The sequence below is a fragment of the Nyctereutes procyonoides genome, unplaced genomic scaffold, assembly GCF_905146905.1.
Source record: "Nyctereutes procyonoides isolate TBG_1078 unplaced genomic scaffold, NYPRO_anot_genome, whole genome shotgun sequence".
NCBI lineage: Eukaryota > Metazoa > Chordata > Mammalia > Carnivora > Canidae > Nyctereutes > Nyctereutes procyonoides.
The window spans coordinates 14208702-14221870 of record NW_026575137.1 but is presented as its reverse complement, the minus strand read 5'-3'; the positions used below and the strand labels follow the sequence as shown (position 1 = coordinate 14221870).

Below are 13169 nucleotides of genomic sequence, written 5' to 3'. Positions count from 1 at the left end.
AAGGCAACTAATAACCACAGAATCACTACCATAATCTGGAACTTTATTTGCGTGTGTGTGTGAGATAATCTCCCACAGGTGCATTAATACACTAAGGTCACCAAGGTGCTATTTAATTTTCAAGTGTTATTCTCCATAATTTCCTAAACAGCAAAGCACCTCATATAGCACCAGGAAAAAAATCTGTCATGTGGAATCTGAAGAACCGAAAAAAACAGTACTCAAATTGAGAAAGGTTTTTAAAAAAGGATGAAATAATTTAACCTATTATTCTTTCTTGGTAAATCAAGGAACAATGTAACCATTTATATTGAGAGATTTGTTTTTATTTATAGTGATTCAACACTTCCATACAACACCCAGTACTCATCACAAGTGCCCTCCTTAATCCTCATTACCTATTCCATTGACTGATGAACAGGATATCATATACATATAAAATGGCACATTACTCAGCCATGAAAAGTAATGAAATTTGCCATTTGTAACAACATGGATGGAGGTAGTATTATGCTAAGCAAAATAAATCAGTCAGAGAAAGACAAATACCACATGATTTCACTCATGTGAAATTTAAGAAACAAAGCAAACAAGAAAAAAAAAAAAAACTTTCCAAGAAACAAACTCAACTATAGAGAAGAAACCAACAGTTACCAGTGGGATGTGTGACATACTAAATCTGGAACTTTAAAAAGAAGTCTCACAAAATTTTTTTCACTACATATTTTTTAACTTTGGATAGGTTGCTTGACCTCTTTATGAATCAATCTCCATAATTATAAAATGAGGGGTTGGACTGGATAATTTATTCCAAGATACATATATAATCCCATATGATTTTTCTAAATGTATCTGTATGGCTCCCTCCTTTGCTGGCTTCAAGTATCTAGTCAAACTTTCCGTGATATCTACTCTGACTACCCAAATTAATTGCCATCCCACAGTCCACTAACATTCTATACACTTTTTTTTCCTATTTATTCCCTTTGTGCTTCATTTTGGTCTTCAAGGTCAATTTCTTCCTCTGCAATGTCTGGTCTAGTGCTAATTCTAACCAGGCACTTTCTCCCTTCATGTATATTTTTCAACTCTAGAGTTGGGTTTAGTTCTTTATTATATCTTCCATTTCCTTCCAAAATGTATTAATCTTTCCTTGAATATCTAATTCTATCATTTACGCCATTTCTTAAGTTTATTTCTATTGGCTTATTTTTCTCCTGGTCAAAGATTCCTACTTCTTTGCATTTCTACTGGTTTTTGATCGAATGCTTGACATTGTGATTTTAAGTTGTTACATGTCTGGATCTTCTTATATTCTTAATAGTGTTGGGCTTCATTTTGCCAGCATTTAACTTATTCATTGTTTTTTGTTGTTTTAGAGGCTTTTTAAAACTTGTTTAAGGTGAGTCTAAGGCAGCCTTTACATTTTTTATCATTAGCTCCACTACAGAGGCATGGCTTTTCTGAGATCTCTATTGAATGTTCTGAATAATCAACAGGATTGTATACTATGACAATAGGAACCTGAATGCCTTCCAGCCTTGTGTGAGCTCTGAGAACATTCAGATCAAAGTTCCTAGGCCAACCTTTGCCCAACCATTAGAGTCTCATCCTATGCATGCGTGTCTTACTATTTAGCAAACTCTGTGAGAACACTATTGCTGATTTCTGGAGCTCTTTGGCTATACAGCTTTCTCTTTCTAGAATTTTATGCCATGATTTGCAGTCATCTCCACCACCTACAACTTCAGTCACTCTATCTCCCTAAACTTCAATTCAGCAAGACACCTGAGCTCAGCTTAATATATTGTACCCATTCTGTGGTCTGGAATGTGTCTTTAGCCAGAAAGCCAGGCCAATCCTAGGGTCAACAGTTTTGTTTCCTTTCTATGACGAATCACAGTCCTGTACTGCCTAGTGTCCAATGTCTAGAAACTTTTTTTTCTCCCATATATTTGGACAAGTTTCTTTGTTATTAATAGCAGGAATGTAAGTCTAGACCCTATTACACCTTCATGGTCAGAGGCTAAAGTTCATTGTGGTTTTATCTACTAAAATTTACATCATTAATTATCACAACTTAATTTATTATTATCTTAGTATAATATTTAAGAAGACAAATTGAAAAGACTTCTATTATTTTAACCATGTACTTACAGTGCTTTGGACTTGGGAAGTAATGTATAAACATGTAAGATAAAAATAGCTACTATTTTTTAAAGAGCTATCATTTATGGAGCATCTTGCTTTTAAAAGTTTTCATGTCCATTACAGACATTTCATCAAGAATTCCAAATTAATTTTCATAACATTTCCAAAACATAAGGTAAACAGCTGTCATAGCTTTTAGGAGCTTCCTTGTTTTCAAAAATAGACTCCCTAGGAGATTATTTAGAATTCTGGATAATGTATTATCTTCATGTGATACATGCTTTTATTCTGGCTTGGCCTACTCTATATGTCTGAATCACTGAAATAGTGTTGTTCTGCTGTCAACACATTTCCAACCACCAAACATATGTTCTCCCTGTAGACAGCTATTTAACACTGGTTAATTGTGATTGGAGAGGAAGATGTCTGCTTCTTGTTGAATAATCACAAAGCAAAATCAAGTCCAGTGAGGTATCACCAAGCTTTGTCTTTCATGTGCCAAAAATACTACCTAATTGTTGGGAATGAACTTAAGATCAAGACTGGCATTTAAGCTGAAAATATAAAAACTAATTTTAATAAGAATTTAGGCATAAATTAGCACTGATACTTCTCCACTGTAAAATTCACTTGGAATATTTAAATGTGTATTTCATAATAATGTGAATATACTTAACACTAACTGAACTAGACAATTTAAAGGTTATAATGGTAATAGTAAAAAACAAACAAGATGTGTAAAGGCTACGAATGCACTACCGAATTTGTTACCATTTATGAGATGCAACATAAATAATGAGTAAAACAGTGATAACTTCATTTAGAAGTAGATACAAAGGACTCATAAAACATTTTCTAAATTAAAATTGAAACAGGAACAGTACTCTACTTAAAAATAGAACAAAATTTTTTAAAACTTAATCCTAAGTAAAGAAAATGGTTAGTACAGAGCATTCTCAAGACAGCACTATCACCAAAGCTTCTAGAAAAGTAAAAATAGTGAACATTCAAAAAGATACACAAATCATAAAGAATAAATATCTATGGTCATAGTTCCTTTTTTTAAAAAAGATTTTATTCATTTATTCATGAGAGACATACAGAGAGAGAGAGAGAGAGAGAGAGAGAGAGGCAGAGACACAGGCAGAGGGAGAAGCAGGGTCCATGCAGGGAGCTGGACGTGGGACTCGATCCCGGGTCTCCAGGATCACACTCTGGGCCTCAGGTTTCGCTAAACCACTGCACCACCAGGGCTGCCCTATGGTCATAGTTTCTATATAACCCTGTGTCATGTAATTTCATTTAAATCTTAAGCATTTTCTCTCACTTATATTTATCCTTTCTATCACCTATATTCATCCTTAACAATGACTTTAAATCAATTATCAAGTTTTAAAGAACAGGACTAAATAGTAAGTAGGAAGTCAGGTTATGTAGTTAATATGCCTACAAGATTAAATTTACTTTTATCACATGATTCTTTAGTAAATGGAAAAATATTTATGTTCTATATTTGCAGAGATAATCTAGCTGAGAAAGTGAGAGAAGGGAGAGGGAGAAAATTGAGATATTTTGTGTTTTCCAAGAATTCACTTTAAGAACAAACCCACTATTGATAGAAAGTTCTCTATGGGTCTCTAGTGTTTTTGCAATTCTTAAAAGTAGAGGCAGTGAGTGCCTTTGCGCCAGTTGTGTTTTCAAGGATATCTGTATAGCATATAGCCTCTAAAGACAGAGACATTGTCCTCCTTTTGAGCAAAGGGCAAGTTTGCTTATGGCCTTGCAAGTTGCAAATAGTGCCTCACTCCAGGGAAAATGGCAGGCATGCCTTCACCAATTACAAAAAGTTCAGGTTCCCTAAATTGAGGGTTCCTCTCCTTGTACATAATCCATTATTGTGTATAGGTATCATCTGATCTTCCTGATGCAACTCTGTGGGAATTAGGCTTAGGTCAGGGACACAAGAAAATGTTAATACTCTTGGTTACTGCTAATGCTGTAAGATAATAAAGTTCTTTCTCTCCATTCCAGGAGTCTCATGTCTCTTTAGCTGGCATTCATGAAACTGTAGCCCGGATAACTTGATAACTTATTATCTTAGAGACAGGGTAAAATCACAGACCTGTTAGAATTCTTGACACATACCTGTTATTGTTTTTGTTTTTATAGGGCTGCTGGCATATTCAGAGGCCTGATATGATTGCTGTTTTGCCAGGGGGGCACTTCCAACAGACACCTCATCCTCTTTCTTTCTGCTAATTGGTGTAACAAGAGGAACAGCTATGACAGGCTGCTAGAGAGAGGCAAAAGAAAACACTGATTTACTTTTTTAAGCAGTGAAGGGTAAACATGGTAACACTGAGCAAAGTCCCTCATAAGTGGTGTTGAAGCTTTATTATTTTAATTCAATCAATCAATATGTAGCTCCCTTGGTCCTTCCCTGCATCTTCATCTGTCTCTCTTATACACACAGATTCACACAGGGACACTTGATAATTTCAGTGTGAAATTACAATTCTGTGTGAAAACTAAGACAGCTTGAAAATATATGGAATTTAAAATTTCAGTAAGAAGCATCAAGATAATATGGTAAGGGCAAATCAAAACTACAATTAAATTTGAAAATTGTAATTACTAGAAAATAAAAAATTATCCTTATAAAAAAGATTATTTTTAAGGACACATTTCCATAAAGTGATTAATTACATGTTACAGTTCAACTTAATAAAGAATTGCTAAAATCTCTGTATTCTGTCTGACAAAGTGATACACACAGCATATTTAGAAAGCATAGAAAAGTATCCATAGTTAGAGAAAGCTGGAAAACATTATGATCCTATATTGAATGCACGAGTGCTGAACTGGACAATAAAGCAGCTGTTTCATCTTTATTCACTGAAATAAAGTCTGATCTTACTGCTGATGACGCCCAATACAATCTTGTCAGATTTTTGGCAAAAAAAAAAGAAAAAAAAAGGTATTTTTTAAGTTTCCTGCAGGATCAAAGATCAATGTTGAACTGGGTGGAAAACAATCATCAAATGTTGGGTTTTAGCCACAAATTGAGAAGGAAATTGCAAGCTTGGGAAACAACAGATGATAACTATAATACAGCTGCATCAGATGGTAACTTTGGAGGGGCTGGTTGAGCTGCAATGCAGTCTATTGTTACTCTCAACAGCACAACAACCACACTTTTAAGGATCCAACTTTAAGCCTCACCCAACCTTTATTTTAATTAATATTACTTAGATTATAAATAAATATTTCAATCAGAACACAGGTACATTATCTAACTATGTAATATAATCAAGTTATAAGATAGAGGGGAAAAAGGCAAATTATTTTACAAGTTGCTACTTAGGCTGAGTAAAAGAACAAGAAAGGTGATAATGAGAAAGTGGAAAGATTAAATATATTTGTGGGAAATATAATGCACAGTACCTGATTTTCATATTAAGAATTTAGTAAAAGTGATAATATTTATACAAACCTAAATAGGAGATAGTATTTAAGACCTAAAAGAAAATGTTCGACATATTGCTAAGTTTTGATGCATTTAAAATTCCTCAACTATAATTTATGGGAGTGGAGATGATGCTTAAAAACCCTTTCAGTTCTAGTATTTAGTGATTCCATAATCCCTTGAATTTCTTGGCCATCACTTATAATTCTGAAATATGACAAAGTATTCCAAAAAATTACAACCATGTTCAGATTCAAATTAATATATTAGAGAAAAATTATGTTCTATACAGTATAATATTTAATTCAAGAAAAATAGCTGAAAGATGAGATTCATAAAAGCCATAATACTAGTTATACCTAAAAACAAACAAAAATCCTTTGTTTTGGTGGCTCAAACTGGGGGCATTTTCACATAGGCAAGGATACATTACAAGCTCTAACAAAACCCTTCCTAACAATACAGCAGGCTCTGATAGTTCTCCAGAACTGTATTCCAAATACATACAATGGTGTCCAAAAGACTCTCCATAGATATTTGCTGAGTGATTGCTAATATAGGTACTACATGTCAGGCATGAAGAGATACTGAATACTGAGTAAGATGATTGGATTTCCTCCACATTTCTGGAAATACGGCTATCCCAGTCAAAAATATCAAGATAAACAATATTTATTTTTAGGAACATTGCATTGTTCTACTAATATTCTTCTACCTTCTGGTACCAGATATTCCCTCAAATATCAGTTGTGTCCTAGCCTCAGATTTCTCCTATCCTTGATGCATCAATACCCCATGATTCCAAAATACCTAAAAACTTTTACTGTTCTTCCTATAAAATTCTTCCTCTTTAATAAATGTAAAAATATATGAAATTATAAAGAATTAAAACAACATCCACATTCCCATTATATCTAATAATTACTGGCTATTTACATTGTTATCATATTTCCTTTTTTTTTTTTTAAAGAGACCAGTGAAATGTTACAGATGGGACTAAAATCCCTTCAACTGCTAGCCACCTGCCTACTCCTCCCTGAATCACCACTATTATGATACTGATATAACCTTTGAAATTCATGTTTTACAACTATCTTTACTTATACAACTCATACATACCATTTATTTCACCATTTATCTATTTCTAATGGTAGTTTTGGAAAAATACACATACTCTCATATTGCATATATCCTTGGGAAATTGGTTTTTGTTTTATGTACAACTTGAGACATTCATATTAAGACCTATCATACAGTTTCTACTAATAAATTATCATGTGAATATGTCATACTTTATCCACTTCCTTAGAGTCATTCCTTACAGGCATTCAAGTTGTCTCCAATTTTACATTATTGCAATAAATACTGCAATAAGAGGCTTATAATGACTCTTTAGTGTTCTATGAGTATATCTGTTAGGAGTATATCCTTATCAAAAAAGTGGGATTTGAGGGTTAAAGATTATATTCATTTTCAATTCTACTGGATACTGTCAACTTATCAACTTTCACTCATAACAGTAGTATATGAGTTTATCCATTTTCTATATTTTCACCACTACTGAATATTGGCATTTTCAGCCACTAGAGTTTTAAGGGGGAAGAGGAGTAGTCATGAATTGATTAATTATTAAAGCGACGTGAAAAGATCATAGGGCTCAATTATACTATTCTCTCAATTACCCAATGTTAAAAAAATAAGAATAAAATAATAGGTTAGGATATTTTAAAAAGTGTATTTTTCAGATACGATAAACTGTAGTAAAATAGTAATACTGTGAAGTCCTGGTGAAAATGTAAACTCTTACCAATTCTGGAAGGTAAGCTATAATATAATAAAAGCCTCAAAATGCGCTAAAATATATGCCCTTACCTATTTTTTTAAGATTTTATTTACTTGAAAGAGAGAAAAGAGGTAGGGGGAGAGACAGAAGAAAGGGAAAAGCAGACTCCCCGCTGAGCAGGGAGCCCCTATGTGGCACTCAATCCCAGGAACCTGACATCATGACCTGAGTCAAAGGCAGATGCTTAATGAATTGAGCCACTCAAGTGCCCCAACACATGTCTTTAATTATTAATTACACTTTCAAAAATATATTCTAAGAGAACACTTAAAAGCGCAAAGATTTAGCTATGAGGATATTATCCCAATATTATTGTAACTGCATGAGTAGGATTATGGACATTTGTTAGTTTTATTTTTTTTTTATTTTTCTTTTTTTAAGGATTTTATTTACTCATGAGAGACAGAGAGAAAGAGAGAGAGAGAGAGAGAGAGAGAGAGAGAGAGAGAGACAAAGGCAGAGGGAGAAGCAGGCTCCACGCAGGGAGCCCGACGCGGGACTCAATCCCAGGACTCCAGGATCATGCCCTGGGCCAAAGGCAGGCACTAAACCGCTGGGCCACCCAGGGATCCCCTGTTAGTTTTATTTTTAAATAAATCTATTATTTTTAATAAAATAAATAATTTTAAATAGTTATAAAACAGCATAATAAAAATAAAAGTAAGTAACAAAACCTTTAAAGATGACTGGTATCAATCAAATGAATGTATAATCTATTTGAGCTGTTACAACATGATTTGACCTTCAGGAATATCTCTAGTAATGGGGACATAATTGCATCATTTATAAAACAACCAATGAGAATTTACAAAACAATGGGATATTATTCAGCCATAAAAAAGAAGGAAGTCTTCTCATTTGTGACAACACGGATGGAACTAATAAGGCAATCAGGCTAAGTGAAATCAGCTAGAAAAAGAAAAATACCATGATTTCACTCATATGTGGTATATTTAAAAAAGAAAGAAAGAAAAAAAAAAAGAAGGATTCCTGGGTGGCTCAGTCACTTAGGCATCTGCCTTTGGCTGGCATCATAATCCCAGGACCCTGGGCTCTCTGCTCAGCTCCCGTTTGTGCGCTCTCTCTCTCAAATAAAATCTTAAAAAAAAAAAAAAAGACAAACTCATGGGAGCAGTGGAGCAAATGGGATCAAAGGCACAAACTTCCACTTATAACAAATAAGTTGGGATGTCTGGGTGGCTCAGCAGTTGAGGGTCTGCCTCTGGCTAAAGGTGTGATCCCGGGTTTGGGGACAGAGTCCCCTATTGGGCTCCCTGCAGGGAACCTGCTTCTCTCTCTGCCTGTGTCTCTGTCAATTTTGGTCTTACATAATTATAAAATTGTGTATTTTTTCTATCAACTAGCTTTAAGTTACTTCAGAAAAAAGATGTAGTACTGCGATGTAATGAGCACTGAGTGTTAAGATTCATGAATCATGGACTGACCTCCACCTCTGAAACCAGTAATATATGTTTATTAATTGAATTTAAATTTAAAAAATGAAGATGCAGTGCTCACACTGGCAGTCCATATACTAAAATTGGAACAATAAAGGGAAGATTAGCATGTCCCCTGTGCAGGATGACAGAGAAATTCATGAAATGTTCCATATTAAAAAAAAAAAAGATGCAAAGTTATTTCAATTAGAAATATAACAAAATTACAACTAAGTCAATGGGAAAATGCAATGCAAGATAGCATAAATTTGGTCTGAGAAACATTTAGCTCTGCCATTTACTACATGTAACAATAAGGTAGGTTAGGTTAAATGTCAATAAGCATCAGTTTGTTTGTTTGTTTGTTTATTTTTAAGATTTTATTTATTTCCTCCTGAGAGACACACAGAGAGAGAGAACCAGAGACGCAGGCAGAGGGAGAAGCAGGCTCCACACAGGGAGCTGACATGGGACTCGATCCCAGGTTTCCAGGATCACACCCTTGGCTGAAGGTGGCGCCAAACCACTGAGCCACCGGCTGCCCCAGTTTCTTCATTTTTAAAATGGGAATAATAAAACCCTCTGTAAGAATTCCATTTAAGCATTCCAGAAACTATAATTAGCTACTTTTTACTTTGTGATTTATAACCTTCTATTTTTTTTTTATTTATACCCTTTTAAATAAGCATATATCCTAACTCTTTTACACCAACTATCCCAATCCAGGGATTTGGCACTCAACGAATGCTTGTTGAGTAAACCCAAAGATGAAGAGGAAATACAGAGATAATAAAAACAATAGCTAACATTTATTATGCAGTTCTCATGCATCAGACACTCAGAATACACATCTAGGCACCATGAGGAAAAAGAGGTCAGTAAAATAGGACTCTCCAGTGTTTCTGCTTTACCAGCAATTGCTTAGAAATTCATCTCAATGGTCAATGAAACTCTATATGAGCTATAATTTTCTGTCTAGAAATGAAGGCATACATTATTTGAAACAGGTAGAGCAGAGGACAAAGGACTTGTGGTACATCCATTAAAAAAATCAATGCAGACTATGTATAACTCTAACAAATACTGAGAAAAAGATTTGTTCATTAAGAGAATTATAAAAATTTCTCACCTGCTGCATATGTCTACTGGTTCGTTTCTGAGGCTGATAAACAAGCCAGTTATATAAGACTGGGTCAATATTAACTGCTACTCCTTGTACACTACAAAGAAGCACGGCACCTAAAAATCAAGATTTTAAAATAGTTTTAATTCCTCATAAAAAAAATAGCAAGCTTTATATCACCTCACTCCAAGCAGGACAGCTATAATAAAAAAAGACAAATTAACAAGTGCTGACAAAGATGTGGAGGAATTTGAGCTCTCATATACTGCTGGTGGGAGCATAAAATGGTACAAATACTTTCAAAAACACTTTAGCATTTCTTCAAGAGGCAAAATATACAGACGTAATAAGACCCAACAATTTTATTCCTAGGTATGTACCAAGAGAACTAAAATCACTCCACTCAAAACTTTGTACCCAACTTTTCAAAGCAGTATTCATAATAGCCCAAAGGTGGAAATGACACAGATGTCCAGGAATCGTTGAATGGATAAGCAAAATATGATATAGCCATATAATGGAAAATTATTTGTTTATCTCAAGGAATCAAGTATTGATTCATGCTATACTACCTTGAATACATGCTAAGTGAAAGGAGCCAGTCACAGAAAACCACACATTGCATGATTCCACTTAAATGAAATTGTTAGAACAGGCAAAAACCATAGACAAAAAAAGGTGGGATTAGTGGATGCCAGTGTTTGGGGAGGAGGAAAGAATGGAAAGTAACTGCTAATAGATATGCAGTTCTTTGGGGAGTGATTAAAACGTTCCAGAATTAGAAAATGGTGATTGTTGCACAACCTTGTAAATATACTAGAAAACCATTAAATTATGCACTTTAAAAATAATGAATTTTATGGAAAAAGAATTATATCTCATCAAAAGTGAATTAGTCTACCACATGATTTCACTCATGTGGAATTTAAGAAACAAAACAGATGAACATAGGGCAAGAGAAAGAAAAATAAAATAAGACAAAAGCAGAGAGGGAGGCAAACCATAAACTCTTAACTATTGGAAACAAACTGAAGATTGCTCAAAGGGAAAGTCTAAGGGAATGGGGTAACTGGGTAATGGGCATTTAATGCAATGAGCACTGGGTATTAAATGCAACTGATGAATCACTAAATTCCACCCCTGAAACTAATAATACATTGTTAACTAAATTGCATTTAATTTTTTTTTTTTTTTTTTTTTTTTTTTTTTTTTTTTAGTGAATTTGGGAAACCTAGGTGGCTCAGTGGTTGAGCATCTGTCTGTGGCTCAAGTCGTGATTCCGGGGTTCCAGGATCGAGTCCCGCATCAGGTTCCCTGGAAGGTGCTGGCTTTTCCCTCTGCCTATGTCTCTGCCTCTCTCTGTGTGTCTCTCATGAATAAATAAATAAATAAATCTTTAAAAAATAAAAAAAAAAGTGAATTTGTCTTTAATAATATGCTTTATTTTTTAGGCAAAGAGCAATTTCCATATCAGTCATGAGAATAAAATATTATCTTCTTTTTCTGTTTATATTACAAACTTAATTCACGATGTTAAAGGAAGGATTATTACAACCACTCAATAAATCACTGCAAATTACAGCTTTAAGTGTTCAGAAGCCAGAGAGACATCTGCCTAGATGAAACACAGGCTAGCATTCTGACATAAAACATAAAGCTGAAGTTGAAATTTGATCCTAGGAAAGTATTTTAGTCCCTCTCTGATAAAAAGCAATCACACAGGACTTAACTAAAGCGTAACATCCCACTCTTAATTTACGTGCAGGTTATGTGCATTCATAAATACATTTCTGCATCTCTACATATACTTTCTGATAAAATATTATTAGCTCTACTGGGACATGGGATATCAAATAAGAGGTATTCATCAGTTTTGCTCTCAACTGTATCTCCAGTTTCTAGAAAAGTAGTGGCCACATGGTAGGGGTAGAGAGTCATAATAAAAGGTAGATAGGTTCTCAGGTTAGGTGCAAAAATCTGGTTCTAGAACACTGCAGATTATCTAAACAATTACTGTTAGTACCAACTCCTATGAAAAGTAAACTACCAGAGATAAGAGATAGGAAGATGTAGGGAAGTAAGCAAGAGAAATACCCCCATTTTAAATTTTTGCACATAATTTTCAAACAAGTAAAAACTGTCATGTGTATTCCTATTTCACCTTTCAGTTCTTCTTTTCCCAGGGACCCAGATTCAGTATAGATTTGGGGCAGCACTCTGCTGCAATCCTGCCCACTTCCATGTACCAATGGATGTGCTGCTGAGCAATGATTAAGTCAAATACATATCAAGAAGGATTGACTAAGAGAAACTAAACACAGGATAATTGGAAAAGGGGAGTCATAACTGAAGTCAATTAGAAAATACAACGTAACACATTTATTCTTTCCTGTAATAGAAAGCATAAAAATTAAAATCTTAATTTTAAAGAAACTGTATACATTTAAATGAAGAGTTTTAAAATTTTAAATTCAAGAATAAATAATTCAATCTTAAAGTTCAGACCTTTCTAAATTACATATAAAGAAATGAAATTACAGTCAGATTTAAATTACTATGAAGTGTTTCTTGTCAGATAAGCTCACTGTAATATAATTTGTTTTATAATAAATATCACATGAATATTAAAGATACCACAAATAACATATGTTTAACAATAAGAAATGTGTTCCACAAAAAGCAATTGCAAAACAAGATAGAAGAATGTGGGATCTAGGAGATGAAAGATCCAACACAGGAGGAGAGTGAAAGGAATGCCCCAAATGACAATACTGAATTAGTGACAAGTATGTGAAAAATGTAGTAATAATATTTAAAGTATATTTGTTATTTACTTTGAGGGAGAGAACATAGGGAGGGGCAGAAGGAGAGGGAGAACCAGAATCCCAAGCAGGCTCCATGCTCAGCACAGAGCTGGATGCAGGGCTCGATCTGATGACCCTGAGGTCATGACCTGAGCCAATATCAAGAGTCAAACCTTTAATTGACTGAACCACCCCAGTGCCCTCAGAACAGCGATAAAACAATTATTAAATACAGGAAAAACACACGCTATAACAGAAATGATAACTAATCATAAGATATAACATGATTGTACTATGAATATTTATAGACAAAGATATGTAAATTCTGAAAAATACATTCATTGAT

The 13169-nt window shown here is 34.1% G+C and overlaps 1 protein-coding gene and 1 non-coding gene across 10 annotated transcripts in view; one reads left to right on the top strand and one right to left on the bottom strand.

Moving 5' to 3' along the window:
• VPS13B (vacuolar protein sorting 13 homolog B) overlaps positions 1-13169 on the bottom strand; it is a 748802-nt gene that overhangs the window by 422127 nt on the left and 313506 nt on the right. For 8 of the 9 annotated variants that reach the window (XM_055303543.1, XM_055303538.1, XM_055303542.1 and 5 more), the window contains 2 exons: positions 10026-10135; positions 4297-4444 (listed from right to left, as the gene is read on the bottom strand). In XM_055303543.1, coding sequence (XP_055159518.1) covers positions 4297-4444; positions 10026-10135 — 258 coding nt within the window. The remainder of the gene's footprint in view (positions 1-4296; positions 4445-10025; positions 10136-13169) is intronic. The other variant, XM_055303540.1, reaches the window with a different exon arrangement.
• On the top strand, positions 8971-9076 carry LOC129495821 (U6 spliceosomal RNA). The gene has a single exon (XR_008661620.1). It is a non-coding gene; the product is annotated as a U6 spliceosomal RNA (small nuclear RNA).